The sequence below is a fragment of the Globicephala melas genome, chromosome 4 (genome assembly GCF_963455315.2).
Source record: "Globicephala melas chromosome 4, mGloMel1.2, whole genome shotgun sequence".
NCBI classification, from domain to species: Eukaryota; Metazoa; Chordata; class Mammalia; order Artiodactyla; family Delphinidae; genus Globicephala; species Globicephala melas.
The window spans coordinates 34,543,534-34,557,436 of record NC_083317.1 but is presented as its reverse complement, the minus strand read 5'-3'; the positions used below and the strand labels follow the sequence as shown (position 1 = coordinate 34,557,436).

The following is a 13,903-nucleotide window of genomic DNA, read 5'->3' as shown; positions in this document are numbered from 1 at the left end:
TCAGGCTGTGAACATGACAGCATTTGTAATGAAAAATAAATAACAAAAATAATAAATGAGAACATGTGTTAATGTATGGGTTCCTTTGCATATTAAACATTGAAGAAAATATGTATATTTTAAATATAGATGTGCTCAGTTAAAATTAAATTGTAAATTAATCTGTAATTAAAAATATGGATCAAAGATCTTCAGTTAAAAAGTTGTACAGAGAAGTGGGATCACAGAATCCTAATCCTTCAATTGATAACATGGAGAATAATTATTATTTTTTTAATGACCAAATATTTACTGGCAACAACCAATCCAAAAAATTGACTTTAGAGTATAAATCAAAAAGTGGCTGCCAAGAAAAGATGCTATATTCAAAGTGTGCTGTTAGCTGCTCTCAGTCAAGATGCTGGCCACATGAAACATTCCTAGGGAAGAAGTTGAATCTATAAGACATGACAGATTTCATTGATATCTTCCACTTTGGAGAGAAGCTGACTTAGGGGATGAAAAAGGCAAGCAATACAAAATTCAAAAATATCCTCTCCTAGATTAAAACACCTACATGCCCCAGCAGAACCTCGCTGTGCTGAGGGCTAGGTATTATCCAAGGAATTGTGGAATTGGTGAAATGAACTGAAATCCATGGATATGGGATATGCTTTTTATGGGTACAGGGTCCAAGAAATGGTAAAGAAAAACATTCTGAGTTACTTAGCATGCTTTCCCACTTTGAGATGAGGATAATAACAAATACTGAGACAGTAGACATTCTTCAAGATGGCGGAGTAGAAGGACGTGCTCTCACTCCGTCTTGCTAGAACACTGGAATCACAACTAACTGCTGAACAATCATCGACAGGAAAACACTGGAACTCATGAAAAAAGATACCCCACATCCAAAGACAAAGGAGAAGCCACAATGAGATGATAGGAGGGGTGCAATCACAATAAAATCAAATCCCATAACTGCTGGGTGGGTGAATCACAAACTGGAGAACACTTATACCACAGAAGTCTACCAACTGGAGTGAAGGTTTTGAGCCCCACATCAGGCTTTCCAACCTGGGGGTCTGGGAACGGGAGGAGGAATTTGTAGAGAATCAGACTTTGACGGATAGCAAGATTTGATTAGAGAACTTCGACAGGACTGGGGAAAACAGAGACTCCACTCTTGGAGGGCACACACAAAGTAGTGTGCGCATCGGAACCCAAGGGAAGGAGCAGTGACTCCATAGGAGACTGAACCAGACCTACCTGCTAGCCTTGGAGGGACTCCTGCAGAGGCGGGGTGTGGCTGTGGCTCACCACGAGGATAAGGACACTGGTAACAGAAGTTCTGGGAAGTACTCCTTGGTGTGAGCCCTCCCAGAGTCCACCATTAGTACCAACAAAAAGCCCGGGAAGGCCTCAGAGTTGGGTCGCCTCAGGCCAAACAAACAACAGGGAAGGAACCCAGCCCCACCCATTAGCAGACAAGGGGATTCAAGTTTTATTGAATTCTGCCCACCAGAACAACAGCCATCTCTACCCACCGCCAGTCCTTCCCATCAGGAAACATGCACAAGCCTCTTAGATAGCCTAATCCAACAGAGGGCAGAGAGCAGAAGCAAGAAGAACTACAATCCTGCAGCCTGTGGAACAAAAACCACATTCACAGAAAGATAGACAGGATGAAAAGGCAGAGGGCTATGTACCAGTTGAAGGAACAAGATAAAACCCCAGAAACCAACTAAATGAAGAGGAGATAGGCAACCTTCCAGAAAAAGAATTCAGAATAGTGATAGTGAAGATAATCCAGGAACTAGGAGAAATAATGGAGGCAGAGATTGAGAAGCAAGAAATGTTTAACAAAAACCTAGAAGAGGGGTCTTCCCTGGTGGCACAGTGGTTGACGCAGGAGACGCCCGTTCATGCCCCGGTGCGGGAAGATCCCACGTGCTGCGGAGCGGCTAGGCCCATGAGCCATGGCCACTGAGCCTGTGCGTCTGGAGCCTGTGCTCCACAACGGGAGAGGCCACAACAGTGAGAGGCCCGCGTACCGCAAAAAAAAAAAAAAAAAAAAAGACCTAGAAGAATTAAAGAACAAACAAACAGAGATGAACAATGTAATAACTGAAATGAAAAATACACTAGAAGGAGTCAATAGCAGAATCACTGAGGCAGAAGATTGGATAAGTGACCTGGAAGACAGAATACTGGTATTCACTGCTGCAGAAGAGAATAAAGAGAAAACAATGAAAAGACATGATGACAGTCTAAGAGACCTCTGGGACAACATTAAACGCAGCAACATTGGCATTATAGGGGTCCCAGAAGGAGAAGACAGAGAGAATGGACCCGATAAAATATTTGAAGTGATTATAGTCGAAAACATAGCTAACATGGGAAAGGAAATAGCCACCCAAGTCCAGGAGGCGCAGAGAATCCCATACAGGATAAACCCAAGGAGAAACACACTGAGACACATAGTAATCAAATTGGCAAAAATTAAAGACAAAGAAAAATTATTGAAAGCAGCAAGGGAAAAACGACAAATAACATACAAGGGAACTCCTATAAGGTGAACAGCTGATTTCTCAGCAGAAACTCTACAAGTCAGAAGGGAGTGGCATGACATATTTAAAGTGATGAAAGGGAAGAACCTACAACCAAGATTATTCTACCCGGCAAGGATCTCATTCAGATTCGATGGAGAAATCAAAAGCTTTACAGACAAGCAAAAGCTAAGAGTATTCAGCACCACCAAACCAGCTCTAGAACAAATGGTATAAAACTTCTGTAGGTAGGAAGAGCAAGAAAAGAAAAGGACCTACAAAAAACAAACCCAAAACCATTAAGTAAATGGTAATAGGAACATACATATCAATAATTACCTTAAATGTGAATGGATTAAAAGCTCCAACCGAAAGACACAGGATTGCTGAATGGATACAAAAACAAGACCCATATAAGCTGTCTACAAGAGACCCACTTCAGACCTAGGGACACATACAGACCGAAAGTGAGGGGATGGAAAAAGATATTCCATGCAAATGGAAATCAGAAGAAACCTGGAGTAGCAATACTCATATCAGATAAAATAGACTTTAAAATAAAGAATGTTACAAGAGACAAGGAAGGACACTACATAATGATCAAGGGATCAATCCAAGAAGAAGATATAACAATTATAAATGTATATGAACCCAACATAGGAGCACCTCAATACATAAGGCAACTGCTAACAGCTATAAAAGAGGAATTTGACAGTAACACAATAATAGTGGGGGACTTTAACACCTCAACACCAATGGACAGATCATTCAAACAGAAAATTAATAAGGAAACACAAGCTTTAAATGACACAATAGACCAGAGAGATTTAATTGATATTTATAAGACATTCCATCCAAAAACAACAAATTACACTTTCTTCTAAAGTGCACGCAGAACATTCTCCAGGACAGATCACATATTGGGTCACAAATCAAGCCTCAGTAAATTTAAGAATATTGAAATCATTTTAAGCATCTTTTCTGACCACAACGCTATGAGATTAGAAATGAACTAAAGGGAAAACGTAAAAAAAAAAACACGTGGAGGCTAAACAATACGTTACTAAATAGCCAAGAGATCACTGAAGAAATCAAACAGGAAATCAAAAAATACCTAGAGACAAATGACAATGAAAACACAACGATCCAAAATGTATCGGATGAAGCAAAAGCAGTTCTAAGAGGGAAGTTTATAGCTATACAAGTCTACCTCAAGAAACAAGAAAAATCTCAAATAAACAATGTAACCTTACACCTAAAGGAACTAGAGAAAGAAGAACAAACAAAACCTAAAGTTAGCAGAAGGAAAGAAATCATAAAGATCAGAGCAGAAATAAATGAAATAGAAAGAAGGAAAACAATAGGAAAGATCAATAAAACTAAAAGCTTGTTCTTTGAGAAGATAAACAAAATTGATAAACCATTCGCCAGACTCATCAAGAAAAAGAGGGAGAAGACTCAAATCATTAAAATTTGAAATGAAAAAGGACAAGTTACAACAGACACCAGAGAAATACAAAGCATCCTATGAGACTATTACAAGCAACTCTATGCCAATAAAACGGACAACCCCGAAGAAATGGACAAATTCTTAGAAAGGTATAACCTTCCAAGACTGAACCAGGAAGAAATAGAAAATATGAACAGACCAATCACAAGTAATGAAATTGAAACTGTGATTAAATATCTTGCAAGAAACAAAAGTCCAGGACCAGATGGCTTCATAGGTGAATTCTACTAAACATGTAGAGAAGAGCTAACACCCATCCTTCTCAAACTCTTCCAAAAAATTGCAGAGGAAGGAACACTCCCAAACTCATTCTATGAGGCCACCATCACGCTGATACCAAAACCAGACAAAGATACTACAAAAAAAGAAAATTACAGACCAATATCACTGATGAATATAGATGCAAAAACCCTCAATAAAATACTAGCAGACAGAATCCAACAGCACATTAAAATGATCATACACCATGATCTAGTGGGATTTATCCCAGGGATGCAAGGATTCTTCAATGCACGAAAATCAATCAAAGGAGTACACCATATTAACAAATTGAAGAAGAAAAACCATATGATCATCTCAATAGATGCAGAAAAAGCTTTTGAAAATATTCAACACCCATTTATGATAAAAAATCTCCAGCAAGTGGGCATACAAGGAACCTACCTCAACATAGTAAAGGCCATATATGACAAACCCACAGCACACATCATTCTCAATGGTGAAAAACTGAAAGCATTCCTCTAAGATCAGGAACTAGACAAGGATGTCCACTCTCACCACTCTTATTCAACATAGTTTTGGAAGTCCTAGCCACGGTAATCGGTGAAGAAAAAGAAATACAGAATGGAAAAGAAGAAGTAAAACTGTCACTGTTTGCAGATGACATGATACTATACATAGAGAATCCTAAAGATGCCACCAGAAAACTACTAGACCTAATCAATGAATTTGGAAAAGTTGCAGGATACAAAATCAATGCACAGAAATCCGTTGAATTCCTATACACTAATGATGAAAAATGTGAAAGAGAAATTAAGGAAACACTGCCATTTGCCATTGCAACAAAAAGAATAAAATACCTAGGAATAAACCTACCTAAGGAGACAAAAGACCTGTATGCAGAAAATTATAAGACACTGATGAAAGAAATTAAAGATGATACAAACAGATAGAGAGATATACCATGTTCTTGGATTGGAAGAATCAATATTGTGAAAATGACTATACTACCAAAGCAATCTACAGATTCAATGCAATCCCTTTCAAATTACCAATGGCGTTTTTTACAGAACTAGAACAAAAAAATCTTAAAATTTGTATGGAGACACAAAAGACCCCAGATAGCCAAAGCAGTCTTTAGGGAAAAAAATGGAGCTGGAGCAATCAGGCTCCCTGACTTCAGACTATACTACAAAGCTACAGTAATCAAGACAATATGATACTGGCACAGAACCAGAAATATAGATCAGTGGAATGGGATGGAAAGCCCAGAGATAAACCCACGCACCTATGGTCAACTAATCTATGGCAAAGGAGGCAAGGATATACAGTGGAGAAAAGGCAGTCTCTTCAATAAGTGGTGCTGGGGAAAGTGGACAGCTACATGTAAAAGAATGAAATTAGAGCACTCCCCAACACCATACACAACAATAAACTCAAAATGGATTAGAGACCTAAACATAAGACTGGGCACTATGAAACTCTTAGAGGAAAACATAGGAAGAACACTATTTGACATAAATCACAGCAAGATCTTTTTTGATCCACCTCCTAGAGTAATGAAAATAAAAACAAAAATAAACAAATGGGACCTAATGAAACTTCAAAGCTTTTGCACAAGAAAGGAAACTATAAACAAGACAAAAAGACAACCCTCAGAATGGGAAAAAATATTTGCAAATGAATCAATGGACAAAGGAGTAATCTCCAAAATATATAAACAGCTCATGCAGCTCAACATTAAAAAAACAAACAACCCAATTCAAAAATGGTAAGAAGACCTAAACAGACATTTCTCCAAAGAAAGTATACAAATGGCCAAGATGCACATGAAAAGCTGTTCATCATCACTAATTATTAGAGAAATGCAAATCAAAACTACAATGAGGTATCACCTCACACCAGTTAGAATGGGCATTATCAGAAAATCTACAAACAGCAAATGCTGGAGAGGGTGTGGAGAAAAGGGAACCCTCTTTCACTGTTGCTGGAAATGTAAATTGATACAGCCACTATGGAGAACAGTATGGAGGTTCCTTAAAAAACTAAAAATAGAATTACCATATGACCCAGCAATCCCACTACTGAGCATATACCCAGAGAAAACCATAATTCAAAATGATACATGCACCCCAATGTTCATTGCAACACCGTTTACAATAGCCAGGTCGTGGAAGCAACCTAAATGCCCACCGACAGACAAAATCCTCCCTTTTCTTCAGAGGGATTGAATAGGAGCTAGCTAACATTAAGATCTCTTAGTGTGACAAAAAATGTATCTAAAACAAAATTTATGAATCTCTTCGGTCTCATTTTTTAGTTTTTATTTCTTTTATTTATTTATTTTTTGGCTGTGTTGGGTCTTCGTTGCTGCGTGCGGGCCCTCTCTAGTTGTGACGAGCAGGGGCTGCTCTTAGTTGCGGTGCATGGGCTTCTCATTGCGTGGCCTCTCCCATTGCATAGCACGAGTTCTAGGCACGCAGGCTTTAGTAGTTGTGGCACTCAGGCTCAGTAGTTGTGGCTTGCGGGCTCCAGAGCGCAGGCTCAGTAGTTGTGGCACACGGGCTTAGTTGCTCCACAGCATGTGGGATCTTCCCAGACCAGGGATTGAACCCGTGTCCCCTGCCTTGGCAGGCATATTCCCAACCACTGCGCCACCAGGGAAACCCTCTTTGGTATCATTTTACTTCATTTTTCTCCTGTAAAATTCAGTTCAAATTAAATAAAAATTTTAAATCACAGGGTTTTTGTTTGTGTTTGTAAAACAAAAATTGAATTTCAGGATTGTCTGAACTTTGAATGTAGATATGGAGTACTTTTGTAAGTTAAATCATATAATTGCTGGCTCATGACATTTTGCTATGATAACAAAACTGATATCAACCATCTAATTGGTGGAGGCATTTGTGCAGAGTTAAGACTTGCATGCTAAGATGATGCATCCATATTGGTTTTCTGTTCTCTAGGTCAGAATTTTTCCGGTGACTACCATGAGTATTTTGGACTAGAAGTAGATGAAGACGCTTTGACTTATATCATGTTGGCAAATCATTTGGTTCACACGCTGTATCCAGATTCTATAACAATAGCTGAGGTAAAGCTATAATGATCTCTACCCTCTGACCCCCTTTAAAATAGAACATTTTATCAGCATACAATATTTGAATGATCTCTATGTTGTCAGTAATTGCATAAGTGCAATTATACCCTGACTATAGTGCAGCTACCTTGTGTGGATGGCACATTATTCAGAATTCACTGTTTTCCTATTATCAGATAATGTACCCTAATTACTTGTCATTATTCCATTGTTAAAAAAGAAACTGCCAGTGGTTAGAAAGTAAAATACCCTAATCAGTGGACAGGTCCTTTTGCCATGTGACCTTCAGCACAGAAAAGAATTGAATATTAATATGCGTCTGGCTGTTTAATTTTTTTTTTCCTTTCTGGTTTAATCATTAGAGATGGCATGGATCACTGCCTGCGAGCTTCTCTGAAACCTCTCTTGTTCTGATGCGATTACCTTCCTTGTTTACGTTATTGCTCTGAAATTGCCAAATGTTCACTAGTTATTCATGGTTACTGAAGGTTCATGATTAACTGTCCCAAAGCTGCACTGTAATGATATAATTCGATATATGCATAATTGACAATTCCCCTCTTGGTGATAAATTTGATAAATTAAGAAGTTTGTTAAATGCTTATGCTAATTTATATTTAGTAGTAAAGTCCCTCTGGTTTTGTGAGTCCTCTAACTAGGAATTATTATTAAAATTGAACTTAGTGTGTTAAAACTGTTCTATACAAAGTGTAGTGGTTGGCATATAAAAGTAGTAAGGCTATTGAAAGAGTCAGAGTTAAGGTGTATTTTCACATTTTTGGCATTTTGTTCATTGGAATGATATGCAGTAGTGACAGTCTCCTTCCTGTAGTGTTTATTATTTGTATAGCCTTTTTTCTATACATCATTTCTCAAAACTCCAAATCTCAAACTAGGTGATATGATTTCCTGGTTTATCTCTGGATCGAGAACAGAGACCTTTTGCCTCCTAAATATCTTCTAGGAATAGAGCAATAGATCCTAAATTCCTGGAGTAAATTTTCATATAAAATTTAAAAACCCCACAATTACAATGCCATTTTGATACTCTGTATTGTTTCACAATCTCTACCTACCTATATTTGGTCATAAATTATAAGTCTTTTTAGTACTTATGCTAACACTTTCTGTGCTGAATATTTTTTAATGTTAATTAGTACTTTTAAACTTTTATTTTGTCTTTATATATTTTAATATTATCTGTTAAACATCAAAAAAAATAATTAGTTTTGTCAATTATATTTATGGCAATTTGAAGCCGAGACATTATATATAACAAATTACTACAAACAATTAATGACAGCACAAATCAGAAGTGGGTACTGAAGAAAAAGAAGTAATTATTTAATACATGAAACTTAAAATTGTTACATTGATCTTTCCATTCATTTCAAGTAAAATAGTTTCATCATCTAGGGAGCTCTTGTCTGATTATCAGTGTTTCTACCAAGGAAACTTGGGGACTTTAGCCTACTTTATATTACTTGGTTTTAGATATTTTTAAAACAAGATGTATCTTCAATTTATTCTACTTAAATTGAAAACTACTTCAATTTCAATACATCACTTTTGTCTAGTGGGAGTCTCTTCAAAATGTGGAATTGATCCTCATGAACTTTTTTTTTAAGAAAGGAATGTGGTGTAATGAATAAGTAATGCAATGTTATAATAAAGTCCTGTAGTAGAAATTTGAATTTATTTATAATAATAGTTATTAAAATTGAAGACTTTTTTCTGTATATCAACTATTATACATGGTTATATTTGCTGTGTTAATTAAAAATATTTTTTTCATAACTGAGGCTTTTTACCCCTCTGGAATAGTCATGAGTCATCTTTAGATATTAAAGAATTAAAACTATTTTAACTTCATTTGAAACATACATGATCATTTTAATATCTATGTCAGTAAGCATCAACTCCTTTATATTTAAAGCATATTTATTTTAGTGACCATTATGTTTACTTTTTTTTTTCTTTTAAGATTTTAAAAGAATAGTCATTAACTCTGTACTTCCAGAAGAGAGCTAGAAATATCTCATATGCATTAATGGGGCAGCCTTCTAGTAGTCAGATTTAGGAGTTACGACCAATTGGTGTCCAAATATTTTTCTTAGCAGATTCTATTTCCTTTCAAACTATTTGCTAAAACTACCTGTAGACTGAATATAGACTGTACCTTAATGTTTTCTTGAGAAAAATTATTTTGATCTTTAATGTCATCTTATCACTAGTCTTAGGAAAACTCTGGGTCTTACGAAAATTCTTTTGGGAAGGCATTGTGTCCGTAATTCCAGTGCCTAACACAGGTGCCTGAGATTAATACATATTCAGCCAGTGTTTATAAGGAATTGAACTGAATACCTATCATATCTGTGAAAATGTGACATATTTTGATAAATATAATTCTTTTAAAATGGTTTCTTTTCTGTTAAACATTCATCCTTTTTCACTTTTTTTAATTCATCTTTTTTCACTTTTATAAACTATAAGGAAGTATGTAGAAATAAGATATTATTGACGAATACTTTCTTATGGATATATTCCACCGTGTACTATATTTAACTGTAGCTCTCTTCCATTAGAAAACAATTAATACATATTTTGGAAGTCCAGAGAGGTCATATGTTTCTTTTTTTCCAGCTTTTCTGTGGGACAAGTTTGAGGATGAGGTGTTGTGGAAGAAGAAGCAGTTAAGTCTCGGAGAGCTCAGAGTATGTATAGTCAGAGTATAGCTCAGAGTATAGTCTTTCATAGGAAGTAAGGAAAATGATCCAAAGAATTTGGGCGATGACACACACAGAAAAGCTTGTGACAAGTACAGGGAAGAGTAAATGTTTCAAAGTGGATGAGGTATTGAATATTTGAAATGAAATAGTAAAAATAACGATGGAAAGATAGAGGTCTCTTCCTTGCACTTTCTGTGTACTTCAGCTAACAATTATGACAGCCACGCACGTTGTCATTTCGTGATAAGTGTATGTGTGTGCATGTTCATTTAGGTCCTAGTTCATGAATCCAGCAAGTCAAGTATTATGTCTTATGTATCTTGAAATCCTTGGCAGCACCTTCATGCATTCACTCAGCAGGGAGTTACTGAGTTCCTGCCTTATGCCAGCGACTCTTCTACTATTCTAGATTCCTGGCATATGTCAGTGGACAATGGCAACAGCAACAGCAACAAAAGTCCTGCTCCATGGATCTTAAATTTTAACAGTGAATGAGGAAGCCGATAATCAAATAGTGAACTATACTGTCAACACTTAAAGTATAATTGTTGAATTATATCTTAAATTGAAGAATTTGAGTTTTTTATTGTTGGCTATTGAAAGCTATCGGCAAGCAGTGATAGGAGCAGACTCTTCAGCAGCAATTAGGGTAAAGAGAAACTGGAGATGGGGAACTTTGTTTGGAAACATAGTGGTTGAAGCAAACAGTAATGTAGGTTAAATAAGATAGTGTCTGTAGAAATGGAGCAAAGGAAAAGAATTTATTGGAAAGATATTGTGGAGTTAGAATTACTAGTACTTGTCCCATATTTTACCACAGTTGTTATAATAATGTATTTTGTTGCATTTGGGTCCTTGTACCATTATTTTTTTACTTATCTGTTTGATTGTATATTTATTTGATTACTGATAATCTAGTGGTGTCATGACAGTAGGAAGACCCTGTCAAAAGGCCAGATGTCTGAGTCCTGGCTCTACCATGGAGAAACATGTCTTTAGTGATCCCTTCACCTCAATAAGCCTCGATTTCTGTATCTTCTAAATGAAGAGAATCCACTAGATAACCTCAAAGACCATTTCCAAGTGTAACTGACTATAGTGAAAGCCATCTTGCTTCTTCGCTCTTAGTGTGCTAACTCTACTTTCCATTTCATCAGAAGCTAAGTTCTCACAAAATACACTATATGTCCATGCTGTATACAAAGAGAACAAGAATAACAGATATATGGCACATGTATTTTTATGTTTGATGAAAGAAGTAGTTAATAAATATAGTACTCAAAAATTAGTATAAGAAGCTATGTTTCAACAATAACACTTTTACTATTTTGTGTTCTCTATGTGCTACTAAGGAAAAGAGATCAAATTTGTCCTGAAATGAAAAGCATTACACAAAATCTTATTGGGAAATGAGATACATTATCACAATTTTATCTACTTTTACAGTTATGCTACCAAAGTACTCCAAGAGTATTCGCCCCTATTTATTGTTTGTATTTCTTGGCCTGGATTTTACTGTCAGAAGAATATATAGTAAAAGTTTAAGCAATATGAACTGATAATTCTGATGCTCTTTATTTTAGGATGTATCAGGAATGCCCGCTCTGTGTTTTCCAATTTCCCTGGGAGGGGCTGGCTTTGATTATCGATTAGCCATGGCAGTTCCAGATAAATGGATCCAGGTAAGGTTTCATGTAAAAAAAATTTTTCCTGCGGATACTATGTTGGTTTATTTATTATTTCTTTGATTTATTTCTTGGTTGTGATCAGTAGTTACAGATATAATTGAAGTATTCTCTCATTAGGGTGTTGCTTCTTGTGCTTTTTAATAAGGTGCCTCTCAAACTTCTAAAAGTTCTAATTTAAAGTATTCACACTTGCATTATACAGGCACAGAGAAAATATGATTGTTATAATGTTATCTGTGTAAATGGAATTTTGCCTTATCAATGCAATTATATGAAAGTTTGGTGTTCTATATTTAAAACACATTAAACTTCATCAACGCATCCATTTCTGCCTGCAAATCATCAATTAATGTAGAAGTCACTCCTTAATTCCCAGTACTTGCTTCATAGTATGGTTTTTTTCTCAACAGATTTGGATTTATCCATTCCTTCATTTAGCATTTAAAAGCCCTTACCATGTGTTAGGCACTAGGAATGAATAATTGTACATGACACCTTGCATATGATTTCTAATACAATTTTATTAAATTTAATGACAGTTCAAGTAGTTTGGATTATATTTTGTTTCATTTTATGTTTGTCTAAAAGACTAAAGTTGTTACATAGATTTGATGTAGAACATTTCTGAGTGTCCAAGTCTTTAATCATAGGCTGAATATGTATAAGGAGTCAGATACGTATCAAATAATCATTGCTTTCTGTTAAGCCCTTTAGTACAGACATGAACAGGTGCCATGAGATCACAACGGTAGAAGAGCTTAACTTTGCACAGAAAAAACATAAAGCCTACTCTGAAGGAAATAGTTATTGTAATCATCTCTTAATTGCCTTTTCTGTATCCCTAGGCAATTTGGGCAGTGCACAGCTGTGACATTAAAACTCTACCAGCACAACTTCCGCTTCTCCATCTATAATGATTTTGTAAACATTGTCAGGTCGAAAAGCAAGGGTTTTACAGAGGCGATTAGACTTAAAAATCAAAGGAACAAACAAATGTGTGTTCCAACTTTAATACCTGGGAAAGTTGCTTTGTATTTGTTACCTTAAAAAAATGCTGTGGTCTTCAAGTTTCTTACCTTAGTTGAAGGTTCTTTATCCACCCACCATCTTTTATTATTTCTAATCTTCCACACAGACTTTTTTCCCCTCACAAGTGCCAAATCTTACTTTTTTTTTTACTGAAAAGCCTTCATCAGTCTTTGGGCAAATTCCAGGATATTTCAAGGTGTACATCAACCTAGAATTATTTTCCAGTCAGTCATGGCTCACAGTAGGATATTTCCTTCTCTGAGCAATCATGTCAGGTTTTAAAAAAAATTTAACTTACTAAACATTTCAGTACCTTGTATGCTCAAGATACTATACTATGCAGTACGTCATATAATTAGAAAAAAATGTATTGTCCTCTGTTTAGGATATGGCCATCTTGTCTTTGTAGTTTGTAAAGCCTCTGAAGACAGATCTCATCTTCTGTTTTATGTAATTACTTAACATCTTTTTTCATCACCAAAGTGGGAGCCTTAGTTAATAAGACGAGATAGTTAAAATAATATTTTTTTAAAAACTCAGTGACTTTCCAGTCCTTTTATAATTTGTGCATTTAAAAAAAATTCCATAAATGATTATCATCCCTTCAAATGTCAATAAAACACACGAGTATTGATAGAAATGACAACTACTCAGAATGTATGTGTCACGCATTTTATCTACACATAGAGTATGCGTTAGATTAGAATGCTAGATTTCATTCATGTTTTTGTTGTTCAGAAACAAATTATTTACCATTTTCTACTTGTAGAGTTCAAAATCAGTAGTTTGGGATATCATATTAGTTTAGTCATTTACTGAACAAATATTTGCCTATCTAAAATATGCCAAATTTGCTGTATCTTCTTTCATTTTATTTGATCATTTTTATTATCTAATAACTGATGTGTTCATGTAAAGGTAATATAGGTATTTAATTGAATTCATTCATTTATTAATTCCACCAAATATTTATTGAGCATCTGGTATTTTTCATTATATATAGTTTTTTTAATTACACTTTTTATATTAAGATAGTTGTAGATTTCCATGCAGTTGTAAGAAATAATACAGTAAGATCTGGTGTGAATTCTTAAACAGTA

The 13,903-nt window shown here is 35.5% G+C and overlaps 1 protein-coding gene across 2 annotated transcripts in view; it reads left to right on the top strand.

Moving 5' to 3' along the window:
- The window catches only part of GBE1 (1,4-alpha-glucan branching enzyme 1), a 290,841-nt gene that overhangs the window by 193,336 nt on the left and 83,602 nt on the right, over window positions 1-13,903 (top strand). For both annotated transcript variants that reach the window (XR_009563687.2, XM_030860958.3), the window contains exons 9-10: window positions 7,224-7,351; window positions 11,670-11,768. Coding sequence is in view for 1 of the 2 variants with exons in the window: in XM_030860958.3 (XP_030716818.1) it covers window positions 7,224-7,351; window positions 11,670-11,768 (227 nt within the window). In the remaining variant the exon portion in view is untranslated. The remainder of the gene's footprint in view (window positions 1-7,223; window positions 7,352-11,669; window positions 11,769-13,903) is intronic.